This window comes from Paramisgurnus dabryanus, chromosome 12 (genome assembly GCF_030506205.2).
Source record: "Paramisgurnus dabryanus chromosome 12, PD_genome_1.1, whole genome shotgun sequence".
NCBI lineage: Eukaryota > Metazoa > Chordata > Actinopteri > Cypriniformes > Cobitidae > Paramisgurnus > Paramisgurnus dabryanus.
This window is the reverse complement of record NC_133348.1, coordinates 30,442,004-30,466,606: the sequence shown is the minus strand read 5'-3', so window position 1 is coordinate 30,466,606 and position 24,603 is coordinate 30,442,004. Positions and strand designations below refer to the sequence as shown.

At 41.0% G+C, this 24,603-nt stretch overlaps 1 protein-coding gene across 1 annotated transcript in view; it reads left to right on the top strand.

Annotated features, from left to right (window-relative positions):
* Positions 1 to 228: 228 nt before the first annotated feature.
* The window catches only part of LOC135750113 (adhesion G protein-coupled receptor E3-like), a 39,791-nt gene continuing 15,416 nt past the window's right edge, over positions 229 to 24,603 (top strand). The window contains exons 1-2 of the mRNA XM_073816314.1: positions 229 to 744; positions 11,245 to 11,319. Of these exons, the coding sequence (XP_073672415.1) occupies positions 229 to 744; positions 11,245 to 11,319 (591 nt within the window). The remainder of the gene's footprint in view (positions 745 to 11,244; positions 11,320 to 24,603) is intronic.

The window sequence follows — 24,603 nt, the reverse complement described above, 5'->3', positions numbered from 1 at the left end:
GCTGCTGTGGATCACTGTTCTGTACATCAGCCTACAGGGGGGGTGGTCGCAACCTGAAATCGTGTCGCCGGGTCCAGCCTCAGGCATCGTCCTAAAAGAGCAACCTGGACTCCTGATCACGAACTGCAGAACACATAGCCAAAAAGTCTACGTCCGACTCAACCCCCATGATGTCTACAGAGCACACTACACAGCATCAGCACCAGAAACCAGTTGGGAAGGAGAACGATGGGCGCAGAACGCTATGTTTCACGCAAAGGCCGACATCAAACACATGCTGTACCAACTTCAGAAGATGACTGTCACACAAGCAGATCTCAGCGACAAACCAAGCGCCCCAAGCGGTTCCTGGGGGCCCTACTCGGAGCCGCCGCAGCAGTCGGAACTTTGTTCAACATTGGAGTCACCAGTGTCAATGCAGTCAGCCTAGCCACAGTGAGACGACATGTGAATGAGATCCAGGAGGAAATACCTCAACTGAGAGAACAACTGACAGCTCAGAGCAAATCACTGCAAACCATGGGCAAATCCTTAAAAGATACTGTAGTAATTCTCAACACACACAGTGTTGAGCTGAAACAAACAGTGAACTCTTTGAAACAGATTTTCTCAGTACTGCAGGTCGATCACGCCTATTCTCAACTGGTCACAGCTCTCATGTCAGACATGCTGCGCGAGGTGAGCTCCTCTGTGGACAGTCTAGCCATGGGTAGAATTCCACCCTACCTGATACCCCTAAGCCTGGTACAGACCATTTTATCCTCTGCCACTGCAGGCCCAACAAACACTCTGCAGGCGCATTGTGCCTACTCCCTAGGTAGCGCAATTCCATTAAGCATAGCCCCTGAACAAGGCGAACTTGCTTTTCTGATAAACCTGCCAGTCATCGGGCTCTATCTTACACCCGGCGCAATGCAGCGCAATGCGCGACGCAAGGGTTTTTCGCTAGTTTCCACCCTAATTTTCACGTTTAGCGCCGCGTTGTTTAAATAGCAAATGCATTTGCGCCCATGGGCGTTCTGGTCTGAAAACAAGGTGTGTTCAGGCGCATTGTTGGCTAAAATAGACTAAAATAGACTACGCCATTGACCAACAAAAACCTGGTCTAAAGTCTTAAGTCAATGGCGCAATATGTTTTTTTGTTATTTAAAGAGCGCATTAGTAATATGCGCCTAAACGGGACGACAACGCGGGTTTCCTTAACACATACATGAATGGGCAGCAGCACAAAAACGCTTTTAAATATGAAAGATTAAAGGATTGAATGTAAAAGATTATTATTGAGTCTCTTGGACATAAATGAGGACTAATTATGAGACGTTAGAAGGCGCAAAGAGCTGCTTCACCTGCAGCCTGGTAAGTAAATAAATGCTTTGCTTTAAACAAATGCATCTGTTTTTAAATGTTTTTTTTAAATGCTACCTCACAGATTTATGGATGACTCTGTACCTGCGGATATGGTGATATGAGAAACATTTTTAAGTTATGCTTAAAAAAACTCTTTGCTAAAAAACCGCTGTCCAAAGTGCTGAAACATGAGGAGAGCCGTTTGTAAATTCTTTATCTCCTGTTTGTTACAAATGAAGTATTTTTAGAGTACAAACCTTATCTTACATACTTGTAAATTATGTTTTGATGATATTGGATAGCCATACATTTAAAGCAATTACAAGCCTGCTTTTTACTTCCATGACTAAAAGAAAACGGGATTTAAAGGTTTTAATAAAAAATAACAATTTCAATACAAACACAATTATTTAACATAAATCTTAAACTGGGGATCTTTTTCCTCCGCTTAGTTTTTCAGTTTACAAAGTCCGTCATCTAAATAGGGATTAGACATAGCGCCAGCGCAACATGCTTTTAAAGAGGATGAGAGCTGAGTCTCTCATTGGTTTACTGCACGTTACGCCCAAAATACTCCCATTACAATAGGACCTACCCTTTTCGACCATGCGCACAAACCATTTTTCCCGTCGTTAAATTAGCAAAAGTGCATTCGGACACGCCCATTTAGACGTTGCGCTGTGCGCTTTAGACAATGCGCTTAGAACGTTAAAATAGGGCCCATCGAGTCACACAACATCTACAGACTCAAAGACATTGTCAATGTTGGCTTCTGGCAGGAAAACACCCACATCAGAATACGTACCCCCACCGTTTCTCATTAGAGACAAAAGCCTAGGCCGCACCACAGGGGCCTTTTGTGCACTACCCTATCTCCTCTAATAAATGTTTCTAAAGGTCATAATAACTATAGTGTTAGATTAAAAATGTAAATGTTAAAAAATTTGGGATCCACTAGGGCCAGGGGTAGGCAACGTCAGTCCTGGAGTCAATGTCCTGCAGATTAGCTCCAACCCTTATAAAACCTTGGTAACCTGTAGTTTCAGGTGACTTTATAGACCTTTATTAGTTTGTTCAGGTCTGCTTGTTTAGACCTGGAGCTAAACATTGCAGGACATCGGCACTCCATGTTGCCTACCCCTGCACTAGGCTATCTGTTTCAACCACATACGGTATATGCACATTAAAAATGAACGCATTTTAGTACAATGCAAATACATTAAAGCAGTGGTTCTCAAACTGCCAGGGGCCCCAGTTTTATAATATTTTATGAAATACATTATTATAAATTCTGTGTAATTAAACCTCAGAAAAATAAGGCTACTAAACAAAAGCAATACATTGTATAATTTAATTTGTTTTGTTTAATTCAAATTTTAAGTTTTAGAATGTTTATGTCATACATTTTCTTTTGGGGGGGGGGGGGCGAAGGAATCCACTGTACACAAGGGAGGCCGCAAAAAAAAGTTTGATAACCACTGCATTAAAGAACCATATATGTGTACTACTGAGCATTAACATGTGTTCCATAGAGAGGAAGATATGAAGACTAGTTGCCTATAAATATTGTAATGGTGCAAAAAGTCAAACTTCAGAGCAGTGCCAAACTTTTACCCCGGATTTCCACCGACTGCGGAGCAGCTGCAGATCAGCTCCGCTGCGTTACGGCTCCGCACTCCGCCGTCCGCCAATACCCACCAGATCCTTATTTGTTGCACAGCGGCTGCGTGCTGAAGTGACGAGGACCCATGAGGTCTCGCAAATTCACGTGATGATCGAGAGATACCTAGTTCTGTCTCTGCCCAATATGCCGTTGAATTATAACGTTTTTACAAACCAGCCTAGATCACAACACAAGATCTCGCGTAGACAGAGCAGTACATCAAATCCATCCAAAATTCAAATAAGAAGGCTGCTAAAACATTTATTTATGCTCTATCTTTAATGTATTTATTTGAAACTGCCCCTGGCTCTGTTCTTGTCTATTATTTGTTGTTTCTCTATTAATGACTTTATTTGTGTGTGTTTGTAATGTTTGTATTGCAAATATTTAATAAAAAAACACGAGTTCTCGCGTATTCAGGTATGATCACGCGATAAAGTCATGGCTCTGCCCTGCGGAGCTGTCCGGCATCCGTCAAAAATAGAAGCTCTGCGTATTTGTGCCGGAGGGCTGCGGATGGCCGGAGCTGTGACGGATTCGGAGCGCAGTCAGTGGAAATACACACATTGACTTGAATGGAAACCGATTGACTCCGCCGCCGTTCCGCAGCGGATCCGCAGCCATTCCGCAGTCGGTGGAAATCCGGGGTTAAAGTGGTGCCCTCTTTAGTTAAAAAACAACAAAATCACACACAATAGTATGTGTGAGAATAGAAATATGCTATTGTTCTCATTTATAATAGTATTTTGACAGCAACACAAACTACAAATATGCAATTATATATTATAGCCTATATTTCTGCATCTGTACTTGTGTTAGCTAATGGACTTTAGTATACTTTACTTTAGTCAGTATAAATCCAAGCAATTTTGGAGAATTACTAAATGTCTTTCTTGTAAGCAAATTAAAAGTCAGGTTTAAGGAAACAGCTGATGTCTATTAACAAAAGCAAAAGTTGGTATGTATGTATGGTTATGTGTTTCATTGATTTAACACTCAAGCATTCAGCTAAGTAAGTTTTGTTAATGCAAAAAAAAAGTGAAGGGCAGTTTTTAGCATATACAAAACAACAATGTCTTTAGCATAGATATCTTTGCCATGCTTCAAAACGCAACGCAGCACAATGTCATTTAAGTTGAACTACTGAAGTTACATGATATAAATTGGTATTGTTACACTATTTAAATCACACAGATGAGTTGGTGTCAGCAGCCAGCTATATATTTACACAGGCTTGTGAATGTGAACTGACCTGAAAGTGATGCGCGAGTTTAATTTCGTACTTTTCCATTTGAAGACAGAATGCCGCGTTCTGTTACTGTACAAACGGATGGCGGATGATATCAAAGCATCGCGAGAGCAAACTGCTCCGCATGCTTTCAATCGCTCTCGCGGTTCGTTTATGTTTATCTTTGCAGCACTAGCGAACAAACTTTTAATCATCTGCAGTCAGCTGGGGGGCGGGGATTGTGTACAAACCAATAGGGAGTCGAAATGGTGTATGTTTATACTTCTCATCCAACCACAATCGCATTCATCTGGATTATGCAATTTATCAAGATAGGTTTTTTTTAACGATGACAAGCCGGAATGTAAAAAAAAGAAAACAAGCCGAAATAATAGAAGTAACGAGGCGATTTTTAAAATGTAAGGAGTAGAAAGTACAGATAATTGCGTGAAAATGTAAGGAGTAGAAGTAAAAAGTCGTCTGAAAAATAATTACTCAAGTAAAGTATAGATACCCAAAATATCTACTTAAGTAAGGTAACGAAGTATTTGTACTTCGTTACTTGACACCTCTGACTGAAATTCACAATGATTTCACATCAGAGATGCATTGATAAACAGTTAAAGTGAAGTGTCCATCGTATGCACACTGCAAAATCTAACCGGAAGTAGTAGGTCATCCGGGTACTTTCACATACTGTTTTTCGAATACTATGTATTCGGACATATTACTCGCCTCGCCTACTGCTTTTCGCATACTATAGTATGGAAGTAGGCAGTTTCTGACTCAGCAATTGACTTATTTTCAGGTGGATCATTAGGAAACAAATGTAGGGAATAGTGAATGAGGGTGTGATTTGGGACACCGTTTTTACAGAATGCAGAATTTAACAGTATATTTCTGTTTTTGTAAAAAAAAAAACAGAATTATACTGTTAAATTTGCATGTGTTCTAACAGCATTTTTTTTACAATGCAGCTGCCAGTACTTTACTGTTATTTACAGCACATTATTTTGAAAATGAACATGTTCAGAAGTTAAAGGGCTCTCAAGTCTCACGCATTCACCATGAGATGCATTTCACACCCTCACACGCCACACCTTGTATTTCTTATGCTGAGAAGTAAGAGAGAATTTTTCCTGCTATATACAATTAATGGACGAGGCGCAGACAAATTCAGGGCAGTTCTGTCGAGTTCAGCTGCTTTCAGTTTTTCAGAGGGGACGCTCCTGCAAATACTTGAGTGGCCCCTCCCCTAACATGCAATCTCACTCCAAACGTTTCATAAAACTTGAGAGCCATGCTTAACATGTATAATGTATTGCAGTAATTTAACTGTTTTGTGTCTCTTAATTTTTGTATTTAACTTTTTATGTCTTTCTAATCCTAAGGTTTTAAAACCACCAGTAACCAAATATCATCAGTTAGTCCAGAATGTGGGCTTTATGAAGACACCTACATATGTACTGGTGCTCAGTATCAACTGTACTGTAACACAAGTGTACATTTCTTTGAGTACTCAACATATCTCAATCAAACCAGACACACATGCAGTAATTCCGGCTGTGACTGTATTGGTAATTTGACCACATGTACATGTACCAATAGCACTTCCTCCTGTTTCTGCAGCAATGGTATCAACAGCATCGCTATTAGTTCATCTGTTAGTCCTCGCTATGACTGTGAGCTCTATAAAAACAACACTTACATCTGCACTGGTGTTCACTACCGCATGTACTGTGATCTAAATAAGCACAATTTTCATTACTGGATAAACCACAATCACTGCTCAAATAACGACTGTGAATGCATTGGTAATAAGTATGAATGCAGATGCTTTCAAAGTAGAAACTCCACCTGCTTTTGCACTGGTTTTGTCAATAGTCCTACAGCTCCAGGTAAGCACATTACATACACAATAAAATGTTATTTTTTAACACTTTTAATTAATTGCTGTTTAGATAATGAAGTCTCTCATTTTAGCTCTGAATATCACACTGTCAGATGAATGCATGGTAAGTTGGAATGAGTTTCTGAAATTGAGTTCGCTACAGCAAAATCTTCAGTGTTAAATGAACACTGCTCTGTGTGTATATATAATCCACACTCAGATGGGAACACTGAATGAGTGTTAAAGTTAATGAGATAATGAAGTGATGACATTTACATTTAATCGTTTAGCAGATGCTTTTGTCCAAAGCGACTTACAAATGAGGTAAACAATAGAAGCAATTATAGACACAAGAACAGCAATACATAAGTGCACTGGAAATAGTCTCATCAAGTCTAACACAATATACTCATAGCCAAGGGTTGGTTAGTATTTGTTTAGTAAGTGTTTTTTTTAGAATGTATGTAAGAATGTACAAATAGAGATAAAGAAAAAAGGAAAATAGAGACAAATATTAAGCCCTATATTAGGAAGTGAGGTGATGGTGGTCAGGTGATGAATAGATAATGTTTTTTTTCCATTTTTGAGATGGCACCACAAGCCGTCGCTCGGTGAGAGAGCGCAGGGATCGAGGGGGTATATAAGGCTGTATAAGCAAGTGAAGGTAAGGGGTGCTGACCCAGTGGTGGTTATAAAGGCCAGGAGCAGAGCTTTAAATTTGATGCGAGCTGCTATAGGAAGCCAGTGTAACCTGACAAAGAGAGGAGTGACGTGCGCCCTCTTAGGCTCATTAAAGCGCTCTTGCAGCTGCATTCTGAATCACTCAATTCTGAATGATGAATGAGTCATTAATAGTGAACCCCTGCTGCATCATTCTGTGTCAAATCAAGTACATTTGGGAAATTTCCCTGTCTTTAATTTTTTATTTTGATGACTCTTTTTCTGGAGAAAGTAATGCTAAAATGATGAAGAAAGCCAAAATATTAAATATAATTGACAAATGAACACTGCTGTGTTAAAAAGTAACACTTTAATCTTTCACTGTTGCCTCTCTATCACCATCTCTGTTTGAAACCTACATTTTTTAATTTGTTTGCAGAGTTATATGGATGATAAGTTTAACTAAACAACTGCTGTAAATCTGATTAATAAAGTAAGTCACCATTGTGACGATCATTGTTTCCTTTAGTTGGGCACTTGGGTCTTGAAATTTGTTTATTGTGACAGTGTGTTTATAAAGCACATCTGTTAAACTGTTGATATACTAATTGTAGCAGACCCCATCCTTATAATGGCCAAAACTTTACTGATGGTCTTAATGAAGTTTTATTGAGCCTTGATAACTCCAACAAATCACCGTAAGAGCTAACAAACAAGTAGAAAATGCGTATCAGCCTTTATATTCATTAACACTTTGACTGTATTATCGTGAAAAATATAAAACAGCATTTACTTAAAGAAACAGTATGTAAGAAATGTATATCAATTAATCATAAAATGGCCCTGATATGTCACTAGACATTAAGAAATAATTTTAATTTCAAATACTTATATCACTCACAACAGTGGTCTGGTCAGGATATTGTCATTTAAAAAGTGGAGTTGCAGCTCTCAACTGATGTTCATGTTGTCATTTTGCGTATTGGCCACTAGTTGTGTGATTGCAGTACCAGTTTTGGCCACAAGTTTTGTGATTGCAATACCAGTTTTGGCCACAATCCTACATACTGTTCCTTTAAATCAACATACCTCTAAATATGTTCCTTTAAATATGAATATGAACATACACACCTTATGCCCTTTGGGGGGTGCTAACAAAATATTAAACTTAAGGAGCTGATGAACCGTAGTGCAGATATGCTTTTCACAACCGTGACTGCAATGTATGCTGCCGCTTTTCAAAATAGTCCCACCTTTATACCAAACCGGAACATTATCATAGCTCCAATAACTCAAAAAATGTCAAAATATTATTTAAACAAATTAAATTTAAAATAAAGAAAATATTTAGATGTGTCTGCTACACTAATTGTTATGAGAGCATAAGTATTGTGATATCTCACACAAAAAAATAATCACTAAATGTAAGTTATAATATTATGTTCTGTGATGCTCCTGTAAAATCCAACAGTGCTGTAAAAATCCATATAGCCCTAAAGGGTATGAGATTTTTTTAAAGTTGTAAAATAAGTCTGTTGAGCCCCGGAGTGCATATGTGACGTTTTAGCTGAAATTACCTCACAGATCATTTATTATAGCATGTTAAAATCGCCAATTTGTAGGTGTGAGCAAAAATATGCTGTTTTTGGGTGTGCTGATAAAATGCAAACACTGATCGCCACAATGGTGGTTTGCTAAAATTGAAACTCACTTGTGCTGTCAATTATTTTATCTCCCTCTCTCTTTTTCTCTCTGCACTAAATGGTAGTGTCGTGGTTGGATACTGCAGATAAAGGGGAGGTATTGCAATTTGACTTGCTACCTACATCACAAAACAGGCGAAATCTGAACGTTTTTACATGCTTGCCAAGAATGGTTTGTAGGGACCACCCATTGGGCCAACAATGGTATCCAATGGCGTTGTGAAGGGATTTTATGTTCCTTCTTTCCATAGTCCTTCTAAGAATAATTCCGTTTATTAGGTTTCAATTTATTTTGTTAACCTCTGTGTTTTAATTATAATCTGACTTCAATTTATAACTTATCAATATTATTCTGCTGTTCATCACAATTTTTATATTTATTATTTTAATATTTTCATTCTCTTAATTATTTTGAATTAATTACATTCATATAGAGAATAAGTTCCATACAGCTGGGAGGCATTTTCCTCCTAACTTAAAATAAAGTCTGAGGTATTCTCTAAGCTTACTGAAAACCTAGGATGCATCTATGTTAAAGGGGTCATATTATGAGATTTTAGATTTTATGTAAAATACATCTTTGGTGTCCCCAGATTGCGTATGTGAAGTTTTAGCACAAAAAGATTAAGGGGCGGTATTATTGTAATTCGACTTGCTACCTACATCACAAAACATTTGAAATCTGAACGACCTAATTTATCACATGCTTGCAGAGAATGGTTTACCAAAACTAGGTTACTAAGTTGCTCTTTATCACATTTTCTAGGATGATGGAAGCACTGGGGACCCAATTATAGCACTTAAACATGAAAAAAATTAGATTTTCATGCTATGACTCCTTTAAAGATTTCTTCCATTATGTTTGAATACACAAACAGAGTGCATTATTCTTGCTAAATAATGGCTCCCAGGGTCTTTTGCCAAGCCGCCTTATATACACAGATGAGACAAAGAATCTTAAAACTTCCTGTCACGGAGTGACTTTTAGGGCGGAACCAAAAATGGAGAGGAGCGGTTCCGCCCGGACCAAATTTTTAAAACACCCGGTTACTTCCTGGTTCTCCATGGTGACAAAATTAAGCCAAATTCGGTGCAGGTGCGCAAATGAGGGAGCGATTACTGACTGGGCAGTCCCTATAATTGATAGGGACATAAAAAGGTGGATTGAAGATGCAGAAAGGGAGTCGATTTCGGGCGAGTTAACTTCCGCCTTGGGCAGCACAACAAAGACCAGCCTCTGAAGAGTCCGCAGGCCCCGTTGATCCGGTGACCGCTAGGAAGCGGGCGGAAAGAGTGCGGGGCTGGTCCGGGCGAAAGGAAGGCGTTGTTGTTTGTAGGAAGTTGGAGTTGTTGCTGTTGTGTTTACACGAAGGCCTGGGCGAGTCGTATCAGCAGGGCTGTCTGCATTGGAGGACGCCTGGAAGAGGAGGGAGTAGGAAGAGAGATTGATTAGAGACATCCCAGTCGTGAGTAACAGAAATCACTGATATATGAGAAAGACTTGCAGGAGCTGCTAAGGGGGACAGAGGGTCCGGGCGCCATATATACGCTGTATGTGGCAAGTGTATGTTAAAGACTGCTTTCTCGTCTAGATCTTCGCCTGCCCTAGGAGAAATGGAAGAGGACGTGTCTCTGCGATTCGGAACTTACATTCATCGAGGCGCCGTCGCGTCGGCCACAACCTAGCGCCAGGAGGGACCCCCCGCTTCCTCCTACGTCAGATGGTGATGGTGATGTATGGCCTCACTTTGTAATGTTCAGAAAAACCTGTGAAGAGGAAGATACTCACTGTGTCACGAGCTAAAGCTAAACTTACCCAGCACGACTCGTAAGCCCAGAGAAACCTGTAAAGAGGGAGATTTTTAATGTGTCTCGAGCTAAAGCTAAACTCACCCAGCACGACTCGTAAGCCTAGAGAAACCTGTAAAGAGGAAGATACTTACTGTGCCTCGAGCTAAATCTAAACTCACCCAGCACAACTCGTACGCCCTAGAGAAACCTGTAAAGAGGAAGATACTTACTGTGTCACGAGCTAAAGCTAAACTTACCCAGCAACAATTTGTAAGTCCAGGGAAGAGATACTTACCTCGTCCGGAGCCCGCATGTCAACAGCCCCGCCTGAGGGTTAACAGTCTTATTGCTTTTCAATGTCTCTCCATAAATGGAAAAGTCAGATTTTCATGATGTGTCCCCTTTGAGAGAAATAAATCTTAATGCTATATTGTTTTTAACTGAAAAGTGAGTACCCAGATGATGTATTCGGTCGACAAATGTGACTTCCGGAGGACACACCCGAAATCCTAGCCAGGAAGTGTCCGGAGAAAATGGCACGTATGGTCAGCCTATAATATAGAAACCAGCAGTGTTCATTTAATTGGGAATTTTGCTGTATTCATCGATTGCATTTAATATTTTGACTTTCTTCATCATTTTAGTATTACTTGTAAATGTATTTGATTTGACACAGAATGACCCAGCAGGTGTTCACCATTAATGACTCAATCATCACTTCACCCATTTGCGTGTGGATTATATATAAACCAATCAGGGTTGATTTAACACTGGTAGTGCTCATTTAACACTGGGGATTTGCCTGTCTATCAATAACACTTAAATAATGATTCATATAGTGTATTTTATTTCATTATACATTTATAGCCTGTATGTGTGATTTATTGTAGTGTTTAATGTATATATTTTTAATACAGCATACATTTCAAACATTAATTGAAAAACTTAATTGTGATTTCAGAATCAAAGCACAGGATGTTTAACAAATCTTCTTGACCAGATAGACAGCATAACAGTAAAAGAGCTCCCTTTAAATGTAAGTCAGTAGAAAAATATAAAAAGAATCAAATATTTGTCAAATATTGTCATGTTCTGTTTGAAACCTAAAATTGCATCTTACTTGTAGAGTTATTTTCTTAACTTAGGTTTAGATGTTGGCTGTTTCATTTAAACTCACCATTATAGTGATCAGTGTTTGTTTATTTGGACTTGACCAGAGGTGATTCTAGGGTAAGAGCTAGGGGTGTAACGATATTACAAACCGAACCGACCGATCGCGATACACCACTCACAATATGAATCGTGATACTCCCGTGGCGTGTCTATTAATAAAAAAAAAATATTTGCATACATTTGTTTAAATTGTATTAGTAACGACTAATAAGAGCTTTTTAAATGCTGTTCTAAATAGTGTATTCCAAAGTTACTGTTTTCCAAGTGCATGTCATGTCATTTGACTTGGGAGTGAGCGTTGGTCACAGGTTGGCTGCTCCGCCTGAGATTGCAGATCCCCGGACACATTTAAGTCTCTTATGTGGGACTATTTTGGGTTTCCAGTGGAGTACAGGAATGAAATTCGTGTCGTAGACAAAACACACACAATCTGTCGTAACTGTGTGTGTGTGTGTGTGTGTGTGTGTGTGTGTGTGTGTGTGTGTGTGTGTGTGTGTGTGTGTGTGTGTGTGTGTGTGTGTGTGTGTGTGTGTGTGTGTGTGTGTGTGTGTGTGTGTGTGCTTGCGTTCGCGTGCTTACCTTGTGCGTGTGCGTGTCAGATCGGGTTAACCGAAGTGTAATTGAAGAGCATAGATCATTCTCCAGAACAAAAGTAAAAATGTAACAAGACGTCGTCTGCCTGAGGTAAAAACACGGGGTTTACACGTTTGTTGCTATTTTAATCACAACAGTGATTTGATTTGTTTATATTTGCCTGTTCAGCACAAAGTTTGCGTGTTTAATCGCCTCCAATGTCACTGCGCGAGAAAAAAAATCTGTTTCATGATGTTAAACATGTAAAGTGATGCATGGTCTTTGTTCATCTGTTCTCTTCTTCACAAATAAATAAACACATTTTAACTTGTATGCTCGTTTTGTAAGTTCATGATTAAAAATGAATATGTAAACAAAAACACTTATTATCATTAAAGCATGAAATAACGGATAATAAGTGATGGCGGAAAACGCGACTTTTGGTGTGTGTGTATGTGTGTGTGCTTGCGTGTGTGTGTGTGATGATTACCTTGATTAGTTCATTACTGATAATAAACCCACATTAAACTCAGATTTACAGATTCATAGTACATTTATTTCATGCATTAGTTGACTTCAACAGTAACATTTTCACCATTTTAGCTAAGGATATTCATTGCCAGATAAACAGCTATTTAGTCCTGCATTACTACAGTTAAAGTTTGATTTTAAGTTTGTTTGCCAAAGTTAATAAAGAAAAAGTCAAGTTATTTTTGTTGTTATTATATCAAATTAAGTTAATCTATTGTTCCTTAGCATTGCTGGTAAAATGACAGGAACCCTACTCCTACAGCAAACTGAACCGAAGCGGACCGAACCGTGGCTCCAAAACCGTAAACCGATCCGAACCGTGCCATTGGTGTATTGTTACACCCCTAGTTGGAGCTTTAGGGTTGCTGAGCACCCAATGAGCTCCGCTGCCACCACCCACCCTTTTTCACACACAAAAAAACAATAATATGTCTATTGTAAAATAACTTTATCATTTTAACATTGGTTCAACTAACTCCAAAAAGATTATTATTATTTTTTGGATATACCTTTCAGGCATGAAAACGGGTCAGGGGTGAAAAAGGTGAGAAGGATATTACCCCTCTAGGGGGGGCTGGGGGCATCAATTTGATGAATTTTGAGAGCTTTTTTTGCCAACCTTTTTACTTCTGATTAATGGCAAGCAAGCAATTTTTTGCCATTAATGCCATATGGAAGTCTCCTAAGGCATATAAGGTTGCCAACTGTCACTATAAAATACAGGACAAAAGGTGGGCTACAGCAGCAGTGCGGGATGGTTTTATGTGAATATACAGGGTATCGTTTTAAGCCTTTGTCAAAATGACAAATCTCCTAATTTATAACTTTTATCCCTACAACATATGGTATGTTTATTGATAGTTTGTTAATTAACAGCTTTTCTTTTAACAGTCCTTTAATTGAACCATTACATTTACAATGTCTAAAACAAAATACTTGTGCACTAAGGTTTAAAAACATTATCCCCCTCATATTAATCTACGTGTGACAACCTAAAAATATATTTATTGTCTAGTTTGATATTCAGACACAACTGAAAAATAACAGATATAAATCTAGGAATGAATAACAATTAATTTAAAAAGCCACAGTTAGTGATTTCACACATAACTTAACCGGTAATGGTGGTATACAGTGATATGTTATTTGTTTTCACTCTGGTCCAAACGCCATGGACTTGACTCTTGACTCTTAAGCCTGATAGTCGTGCGTAGGTTCTATGCCGTCAGGTTAAAAAAACTGCGTCATGGGTATTTCCGTTTGCGACGATGAAAACAAAGACGGACCAAGTTGAGGAGTGATTTAAATCAAACTGCAACAAAAGTCGCTATTTATTTATTTCCATCATTGCTGGTCTTCTCAAATAATACACAACAAGTTGCGGTTTCTTCTTCGTTTGTGGGTTAACTTGCCTAGCTTCTTCTTTGATGGTCGCACTGCTACTGTGGTTACACGTGTGGGTGGATACTGCCTACCGGCGGTCTGCGCGCATGTTTGCACGTAGACGCGGACAACAACGCAAAAGTATAAATAAAAACCGACGCGGAACCTACGCCGTCGCGGCTACGCCATAGGACCTATGCACAACTATAACGAGCCCTTTAGCATGTTAGTTTTTTTTTATTCTAATAACTTTGTGTGTTTAATACATGTTTGTTATGACAAAGAAAAGACACTAGTGTAATTCTTTGGTGGTGGTTGGTACATTAAGTGTAAACATCATCATCTAGAAAATATATGTTTAGTGTTTGCACACTTACTAGAAGTATCTTTTTTTGTCAATACTGTGATACTACAGAATGAGATTCAGCACTCTAATAGCAGTTTATCATTCTAAAGAATTTTGAAACAATTGAAACACTGACACTTAAAAATTAACCACTGTATAACGTAGACACACAAACATCAAGAATTAGAGTATGAATCACAAAGTGGTGACAATAAAACAAAAATATATTAGCCAGGAGGGGGCAAAAAAGAGTGTCTTATGTGTTACGTCTAAAGTCAACAGAGGCAGACAGAGTACACAGCTTTATTACTTGAGTAAAAGTACAGATACCACTTGCAAAATGTTACTCAAGTACAAGTAAAAGTACTGCAGTCAGATGTCTACTGAAGTAAAAGTAAAAAGTACTTGTTTTCAAAAATACTTGAGTATCAAAAGTACAAGAGTACATTTTTAGGGCCCGAGCATCGAGGAGCAGGACAGAATGGCCTGCACTGTGGGTGCAAAGCCCTATTGTTTTTGCTCAGTTTCTTCTTCTCCGAAATGAATCGCATTTTTGAGGGCCTAAACATGCTCGAAAACTCATGACACTTTGCACACGCGTCAGAAGTGACGAAAATGTACATGTGGTATAGGCTTCAGAAGTGGGTGTGTAGAAATGACTCGATAGTGCCACCTGCAAAATTTCAAAAGAACAACCCTCACGCTACGAAAAACCAGAGCCGGCCCTAGACCTTCGGGGGCCCTAAGCACAATTTGGTCGGGGGACCATTTGACCGTTTTAAGTAAGGCCAAAGAAAAGAAATGACTACCTTATAACTATACTGTACATATTATATCTACTATGTTATATTATTTATGTCTTTTAAATTATGTTTTTTAATTATTCTATTTATACTGTATGTTAATGATCTTTTTTACGCTGCTGGTCCTGAGTACGTTCTTATGTGGCAACATGTAGCCTACAGAATGACAATTAAAGACCTTGGGGTGGTCCCGGACAGGGATTATCTTAAGCCAGGACTCTGCCTTAGTTTAATTAGAAAACATAACCAATTTTTACAAACATGCCTTACTAAAAACATTATTTGTGTGCATTTTGAGGCAAAACAAAGGGCACTGGTGTATTTTAAGATATGTCAGTGCAAGCTTTTTTCAATTTGGACAGCTCTTAGCCTACTTTTATTTTAGTCCATGACTAGTTTAATTTCTGTCAGGGAAACTGCCCCTTGAGTTCTTGATTTGAGTTCCATGTTTGATGTCTAACAGGAAAAATATGATAACACTAAACTGAATGGCAGTGCAGTGCAATGAACACACCCTGATGAACTTGCTGAATAAAAAGACTGATAAAGTGATTTTCACTGACCATCAAAGAAACATTTTTAATTGACACCAGAGTTTAAGAGTCACAAACAACAGCCTATATATAATTTAAATGAAATAGAGTAAATAGAATAACATTTAAATAAAATATTATATAAAATAATAAATAGAACACTTAAATGTTTAAATTTTTCAAATAAACAACATTAACCATAATATCTTAAACACCACAAACAAGATTAAAAGTAGCTAACATTCGCTATAACAAACGCCTCACTATATATTATCCCTTATGTAAATAGCATAACAATAGTTAATAGGCTTGTTTGAGATGAGCTAAATCTGCGCATAACCGGTGATCAGCGCGAGATGCGTTTTTTAACTTGTTCTTGACTTATGACATTCATATTTTTTATTAATTCCTTTAAACTTTTGTATTGGTGTTGGATTAGTTGTACTGTGAGCTGTTTATATTTTACACAAAAATGAATTTAGACTTAGATTACATCCCAACATTTACTAAGTAGCCTTCCAGTAATGAACAGTTCACCTTTGTTGATTCTCCTTATAAACATCTTAATGTAAATGCATTTGTTGGTATTTCAGTTGCATCTATTTAATCCACAATAAAATACGCGAACGCGATCTCTTCCATTGCTGATGTTTGCAGTCCACAACAAAGCGAGATTCATGAAGCATCCGGCTTGCCTGCAGTTTTTTCACTCCTCCCCTTACTGCAGCCGTCTGTGCTCGTCTAAATTCCAGGCAAGGCAAGCTGCATCTCAAACAAGCCTAGTCTGACAATGATCAGGTGATGAGTGACATCATAGGGTCAGTCAGGGTCAAGATTAGCGGGGAACTCGCATAATAAAGAACTAAATAAAAACAACTGTGCTTAATATGATGCCCGATAAAGAGCGCTGTAGATCCATTTTTTTTATTTATTTTATGTTACTTTTGATGTATAATTTTTTTTCAACCACTAGCTGGCAGTGACTCTTTGGGGCCCTCTGCTGGCCACGGGGCCCTTTGCAATTGCAAGTGTCGTTTAGTGGCTGGGCCTGCTCTGCGAAAAAACGTACCAATAAGAAATTTGGTAGGGTCATCTATCACCTCAAGATCTATAAAAAAGTCCCTTGGAACCAAGCTCTAAACCCCACAGGAAGTCGACCATTTTGAATTTTCACTGTGATTTCTGTGCGGCCTGACAAATTTTACCGTTTTCGCATGAAACAGGAAGTTGTTATAACTAAGGCATACAATGTGCAATCTGACCCACGCTTCACATGTTTGATAAGGGTCTTGGCTTGAACACATTTCAATGCCAATACCCAGCTTCAGGCATAGCGCCACCTAAAGGTAGCAGGAAATGTCTTGTTTACGCTTTGATTTACTGCTCTTAGAGATTTAACTATATAAATGTCATATTTGATCAGATTGATCTTAAGCCCTTTGTGATGATAAATAGTGAAGATCTTGACTTTTCGTTGAAGGGCATTGTTGGAGCAATTTTTGCATTTTGTTTATTTTAGGCTTAAGTTATAGTCTAGTATATATAGTCTATAGTTTGGTCACGTGGTGCTATGTTAATTTGCATAAATAGGTTAAGGTGGGAGGAACTAGAGAGGCTGCGAGGGCATATGGTTTTTTACCACAGCGTGAGAGAGGCAGCAGGAAATGTCTGTGAGCTTGCTTATATGTGTAAATAAACCTCCTCGAACTCATCTTTGGCTATGGACATTAGTTTATTTTTGTACCTCTAACCATGTGTAAAGCCTAACCCATGATGTAGCCTTAGTGGCCATTTGAAAAGTTTGCTATTACTAGTTTTGCTTAAGTTTAAGGACAAATAGCCACTACAGGCATGTCCGTGGCAGCCTGGCAAAATCTGATGTTTCGCCATGAAACAGGAATCTGTTTCAATTCAGGCATACATTGTCCGATCTTCCCCAGACTTCACACGTTTGATAAGGGTCCTGGCCTAAACACATTTCCATGACATTATTCAGTAACAGCCATAGCGCCACCTAGTGGCAGCAGGAAATACCATGTCTTAAGCTGTGATTCACTGCTCTTAGAGATTTAACTATATAAACGTCATATTTGGTCAGACTAATCTTGAGGCCTTTTGTCATGATAAATAGCGATGACCTTGAGTTTTCGTTAAAGGGCGTGTCCATGGCTGCCTGGCAAAGTATGGCTAAACTAATTGCATTTTTGACAGCCTAAACAAGCTCAAAAAGTCATGAAACGTTGCACACGTGTCAAATGTGGTGAATATTTTCATTTGATATAGGCTTTAGACCTGGGGGGTGTAAAAAAGGCTCGATAGCACTACCTGCAAAAATTCAAAACAGCAGCACCCCCCCCCCCCCACGCAAAACATACAGATACGAAATGCGGTAGGATCATGTATCACCCCAAGACCTAAAAAGTATCTTGGAGCACAAACCTGACAGAAAGTCAGCCATTTTGAATTTTCAGGCTTCATACTTTAACAAACTCCCCCAAGAAATGTAATCAGATCATCACCATATTTGATCTATGTCATCTAAAGGCCTTTGCGATGCTAAATTGCGGAGATCTTGACGTTTCAATGGAGGGTGTGTCTGTGGTTCCCTGCAAAATTCTGTATTTCGCAATGAACAGGAAGTTGTTCTAACTCAGGCTTAAACTGTCCAATCTGACCCACGCTTCACATGTTTGATAAGTGCCCTGAACTGAACACATCAACATGGCAATATTCAGTAAAAGTTATAGCGCCACCTGCTGGCAGCAGGAAATGCCATGTTTTACACTGTGATTTACTGCTCGTAGAAATTTATTCAGATCATCATCCTATTTGGTCAGTCTGAACTTAAGGACTTTACAATGATAAATTGTGAAGATCTGGAATTTTCGTTAAAGGGCGTGTCAGTGGTGGCCTGGCAAAGTTTGATGTTTCACCATGAGAAAGCTGTTGTAACTCAGGCATGCAATGTCCGACCTGTCACAGACTTCATATGTTTTACAAGGGTCCTGGCCTGAACACATCAATGTAACAACAATCAGTTACAATCATTGCGCCACCTGCTGCAGACAGGAGGTGTGGCACATCAAAGTTCCTTTGAATATCCACCTATATTTACCCACTTAAATTTAAATCCCCCTGGTTTACTGTTTTACTAAGGCCATAGGGTGGCGGTTCACATGCGTGCGAGGGCCCTTCCATCGTTGCTTGCAGCTTTAATTAAATATTGCATTACTACTGCCACAGTGCACGTTGAACCACATGAAATGATTGAAATCTGTACAGCAAATGAAAGAGCGAGGTCAGATCTGATGCAAATCTGGAAGAGGACACACATCTCGCTCCGTTCGCTGTTTGAACTCTTCAGATCGCATAATTTAGTGGAAACTGAAAAGAAATGTTATTCTGTATGACCAGGGCTTTAACCCAGATTTTTTTCCCAATTGGTTCGTTCCGAACAGAAACAGTATTTTAACGTTTCCGGTTTTTGGTTCATCTTGAGATACTTGGTAGCCTACAATATTTACCTCTTATGATTATGCATTAGAGACTCAGGCTTGAGTAAGTTAGGCTACTTGCTGGTGGCAAGCTTCTCATTTCTCTGATGAGTCAAAGATGACCGGAAGTGAACTTCACCGAGTCATGCACAGAAATCTTTTCAAAGAACGGAAAATATAACGGTATTACATTTTTGTAGACGGTGATGAAGTTCTGTTTTGGTAAACACAGCAAACACTTGAAGCGAAAACTATCATTAACTTATTAACTTATACTAAACTGAAATAGTCTGGCGAGGTGGGGCCACGGGTTGCTGCTTCTTCATACATTGTTTCGTCTCTTATCTAAATCTGACCACGGTAGGGCCGGATTTTCCAATGGGCATTATGGGCACGTGCCCAGGGGCCCACGCCCAGTCAGGGCCCAAGCAACGGGAGAAAATAAAATGTAAAATCAAATTGTTAATTATTTAGATTAACTATTTAAGCGCAAATAATCCCGCGCTGAATCGAGCGGACTGTGGGTGGCAGTAGTCTTCATAGTTTAAGTTCGGAATGAGTGAGAAAAGCAGCAGCGCACAGTTGATTTATCCAGCCAAGCATCAGACAATCCATTACTCTTCTTCATTTATCCTGAATAGGTGAATGTCCTTTAAATGACGCGAATCAGTGCTGCTCTGACAGCCTGGTAAAGTAATCATTTGTATAAATCATTTGTACTGCTTATGTGTCGAACGGAGCCGTCCGCGCTTGTCCGTGGTTTGGAAGCTGCGCGGGAACGCGCGCGCGACAAAGACAGACGGGGAAAGTTTGTCGTATTTGCCCAGATTGCCCTTCCTCCTCTGCATCTGTGCGCAACAGTGAAACACACATCGCCAACAGACAGACAGGTAGGCAGGAGCTCTTCACACAGGTCGTATTCCAGCTGTGTTTTTCTTGACTTGTGGGGAAGTCACTGGAGATCAAATGACTACCAGTACCTCAGTTTTACAGCTCATTATCCAAAAGACAATTGTTGTCTTGCTAACATGACTCATGATACGTTTTCTAAAGTGTAGATAAGCCAATAGTAACAGGTTTTAGTTTAAAGTTCAATACTTTTTGAAAAAGTTTCAGTTGCTTTATTTTTTATTTTGTCAATCTATCTGTAGTTTTTTCCCCACTTTTTTGCTGATTCTTTTTTCGTGCTATTATCACGAAATTTCGTGTTTTTTCGTGATCGTATAACGAATTCATGTTTTCGTGTGATTATCACGTATTGGTTACTCAACTGTTTTGTCCTATTTTCTTACCATTGTCGCTTCGGTTTAGGGTTAGATTTACATAAAATGACATCCCTAACCAAACCCAACTCTAACCCTAACGCCAGGCGACATATAAAAAAATAAATCAGAAAAAATAGTATAAACCAATATATAAAGTGACTTTCTAATGCAAGCACCAAATCTAACCCTAAACCGAAGCGACAATGGTTTAAAAATAGGAAAAAGCAGTTGAGTAACCAATACGTGATAATCACACGAAAACAGGAATTCGTTATACGATCACGAAAAAACACGAAAATTCGTGATAATAGCACGAAAAAAGAATAAAAAAATACGTGACTATATCACGAAACTTTGTGAGACTGGGTAGGAAATTAACAATATAGCAGCAACCCTCCTTTTTTAGTTTATGTTAAAGATGTGTTATTTTAACACCAAAATAATTAAAAAGATTTACTACCACGTTCAAAATAAACAAACACATTATTAGTGAAACTGTACCCTCCCCTTGGCGCAGTCATTTATTCTAAATATATTTGAAACTAGTAGAACAGAAAACATGCACATTGTTGGCAGTATCATTTGCTGTCTTCTGTTCTTGTGTTAAACACTTTATGTGAACTGATTATTTTCTATTTTGTAGAAATTTGTAGAGTATGAAACAGTTGGGTGTGTGTGAAGGAAATAAAATAAGGAAGTTGTGTCAATATATTTAATCTTTTGTTTAAAAAAGAATTAGGCCTAAGAGAAGTGCCCTTTTTTCACTTGAGCATCTGCCCCCTGTGCAGGTCTCTGTGCAGGTCCCTGCTTGCAACAAAAATATCTACATGTATTGATATTGTCCTACAGGAAGTGATCACCGGCTGTAATGTGTCAGTGTAAATCCTGTAAAACTCGAGGTGTTTCTAACAAAAAGAACCATATAATATATATATATTTTGATTGTGTGCGTGGGGGGGCCTACAAGAAATTGTGCCCAGGGGCCTCCGAATTCTTAATCCGGGCCTGGACCACGGTGACTTTGGCGGAAAAGTAAAGGTGATTGCTGATAGGCTGTCCCAATCAGTGGCGCCTGCACAATCTAATCACGTTTGAGAGGGAAACAACAAATTGAGGGTTTCTGAGATTTTTCTTTTTTCCTTTTTTTTAGAAGTAACGGGTACTTATGGTTCCCTTTCAATACGGTTCACTTCGCATTGCGTCAGTTTGCTGACGCTATTGGGGAAACTCCTGTTTACTCCGTGATTGAAGCCTATTGGTTAACGTCTGTAGAAAATACAGACCAATGACGTTTGAGCCCGCGCGGGGCGTGGCACACGTCCCTATATAAGCCGGTGAAATACGTCAAGAGCTCATTACTTTTCTCCTTCAGCGCGAACCTTCTCGCTGCTCCGAAGAAGAAGCCCTTACTCGCCGTCGATCCAAGCACTGCAGCGGACTACAACACACCAGCGTGTTCCCCTGCCGCTTTCCGGTGAGCCTAAAAAGAGTTTGTCTAAAAGAGCAGAAGCGCGTTGAGATAATGTCGCTTCGGCATTGCGGCTCCTGCCGAGCCCCTTTGCCTGTGGAGGATTTCCACAAGGAGTGCGTCATCTGTCTGGGTCCTGCCCACGCCGAGGCCGTACTCACCGAGGCGGGCTGCGCCCACTGCGAGTTCCTTCCCATCGCGGTGCTGCGCTCCCGCCTCGATATCTTTAAACGGAAGGCTTCCCGTGCTCTCCCGCCTAAACAGCAGCGGAGCCGTGAAGCTGGAAGATGCCCTGAGACCGAGTCCACGCCGGCTCATCCCCCGCGTGCTCTGTCTCCCCGCCGTCATCCTGTCACCTTCGCCCATGAGGACCTACGCCCCCTGCCGAGTGCTAGCGGCATGGTTTCCTTTGGGTCCGGTGACAACTTGGAAATGATGTCATCCTCTGAGGAGTTAGAGGATTGGGCGGCTTCGAATGACGACGCCCACACGGCCGCCGCTGAAGAACCAACCGAGTCGCGTCCTCACGACTCTGAGCTCTTCCGCATCTTGACGCAAGCTACGGCGGAGCTCAACATCGAAGGTCGCCGCCGTCAGAGCCTCAACTCAGCCGGTTGGACGAGTGGTTTCTGCAGCCCGGGCGCCGTCAATCATCCCGCCAACGGCAGGCGCCGTTTTTTCCTGAGGTTCACCAAGAGCTCACCAAATCTTGGCGTGCTCCCCACTCCACCTGAGCTCAGAGCGCCGTCTCCCACGTCCTCTCCGTAGTGGACGGCGCCGACGAACACGGCTACTCCAAAATGCCGCCGCTCGAGGAAACTGTCGCCGCCCATCTCTGCCCGTCTTCAGCCGGCGGATGGAGAGCGAAGATGAACCATCCATCAAAGCCCTGTCGCCTGACATCAACCCTGGCGTCGAAATCTTACGCCGCCGACGGCCACGCTGCATCCGCTCTCCATACGATGGCGGTGCTGCAGGTATACCAGGCAAAACTCCTTCGTGACATGGACGAGGCAGGTCCGGACCCGTCGACCTTTAAAGACCTGCGCAGCGCGACTGATCTGGCCCTTCGCGCCACTAAAGTCGCCACTCAGGCTGTAGGAAGAGCCATGGCCAGCCTGGTTGTTCTGGAGAGACATCTGTGGCTGAACTTGACGGAGATCAAGGACACAGATCGGGTTGCCCTTCTTGACTCGCCCGTGTCACCGTCGGGGCTCTTCGGCTCTGCTGTGGAGGGGTTCACCCAGCGCTTCACTGAGGCACAGAAATCGTCGCAGGCTATGCGGCATTTTCTACCAAAACGATCTGCCTCAGCGTCTGAGACCGGCCGCCCAAAACTGCCGCCAGCTCAACGCCCTAAGCCAGCACCAGCTCAGCCCCAGCAGAGAGCTGAACCGGAGGTCAAGCGCCAGCGTCCTGCACGACCGGCTGGCCCGCCTCGACACCGCGGTCCCCGTCCTCGGATCACGCTGGACCCGACGCCGGCGCCGCCTCCCTGAAAAGAGTCTGAGGAGGAAAAGAGGCTCTGGTCCCGCTTCGGCCGGCCCGCCCTCGAAAGTTCTGCGTGTTTCAGTCCCCTCGGGCGCTGGACACACCCTCGCTGTAACAGCGAAACACAAATTTTTACCTTTTCACAAAAAGAGCAAATTTCCTCCTCTGTACACACACACACACACACACACGGCTTAACGTCCATAAGCATATTGACGCTCGCCGTCAAACTTCACGTTTGGCAATCCACCCCCGGTATGCCGGGCTGGATTCTAAACGTAATCCAACACGGTTATTCACTTCAATTCGCTCGGAGACCACCCCGGTTTCGCGGCGTTCTCTACACCACTGTCCCAGACGATCGTATGCAGATCCTCAGGGAAGAGGTGCGTTCTTTATTACTAAAAGACGCGATAGAGACGGTCCCGGCAGATCAAAGCGAATCAGGCTTTTACAGTCGTTATTTTCTCGTTCCAAAGAAAGACGGCGGCCTCAGACCGATATTGGATCTACGCGTTTTGAATCGCGCTCTTGCCAAACGGCCGTTCAAAATGCTTACAGCCAGACGAATCATGGCGTTAATTCGACCGGGCGATTGGTTCATATCAGTGGATCTGAAAGACGCTTACTTTCACATTCCGATAGCGCCACGTCACAGGCCGTTCCTAAGATTCGCATTCGACGGGACAGCATACCAGTACAACGTTCTGCCCTTCGGATTATCTCTGGCACCACGCACATTTACCAAATGTGCGGATGCGGCTCTCGCCCCTCTCAGACAGAGCGGCATCCGCATATTGAATTACCTCGACGATTGGCTTATTCTAGCACAGTCAGAGAGGGAAATTACTGCGCACAAGACCGTTGTACTCCAGCATTTGGAGAATTTAGGGTTCAAAATCAACCTCCAGAAGAGTTTGCTCACCCCCACGCAGCGAATCGCGTTCTTAGGCATGACGCTCGACTCATTAAAGATGCGGGCATGGCTTACACAGGAACGCGCGCTCACGGTCAGACGCGAGGCGGCATCGTTCAAAGCGGGTTCACATCTCCCTCTCAAACGATTCCAAAAAATGCTGGGTCTGATGGCAGCAGCATCCCCACTAATACCGTTGGGAATGCTGTTCATGAGACCGCTTCAGTTTTGGTTGAAAGCGAAAGTTCCGCCCCGTGCTTGGTTGTCGGGCCGCTTATTAATCAAAATCACGTACAGCTGCGTGAAAGCGCTTTCGATATGGACATCTCCTCATCTTTTCTCCC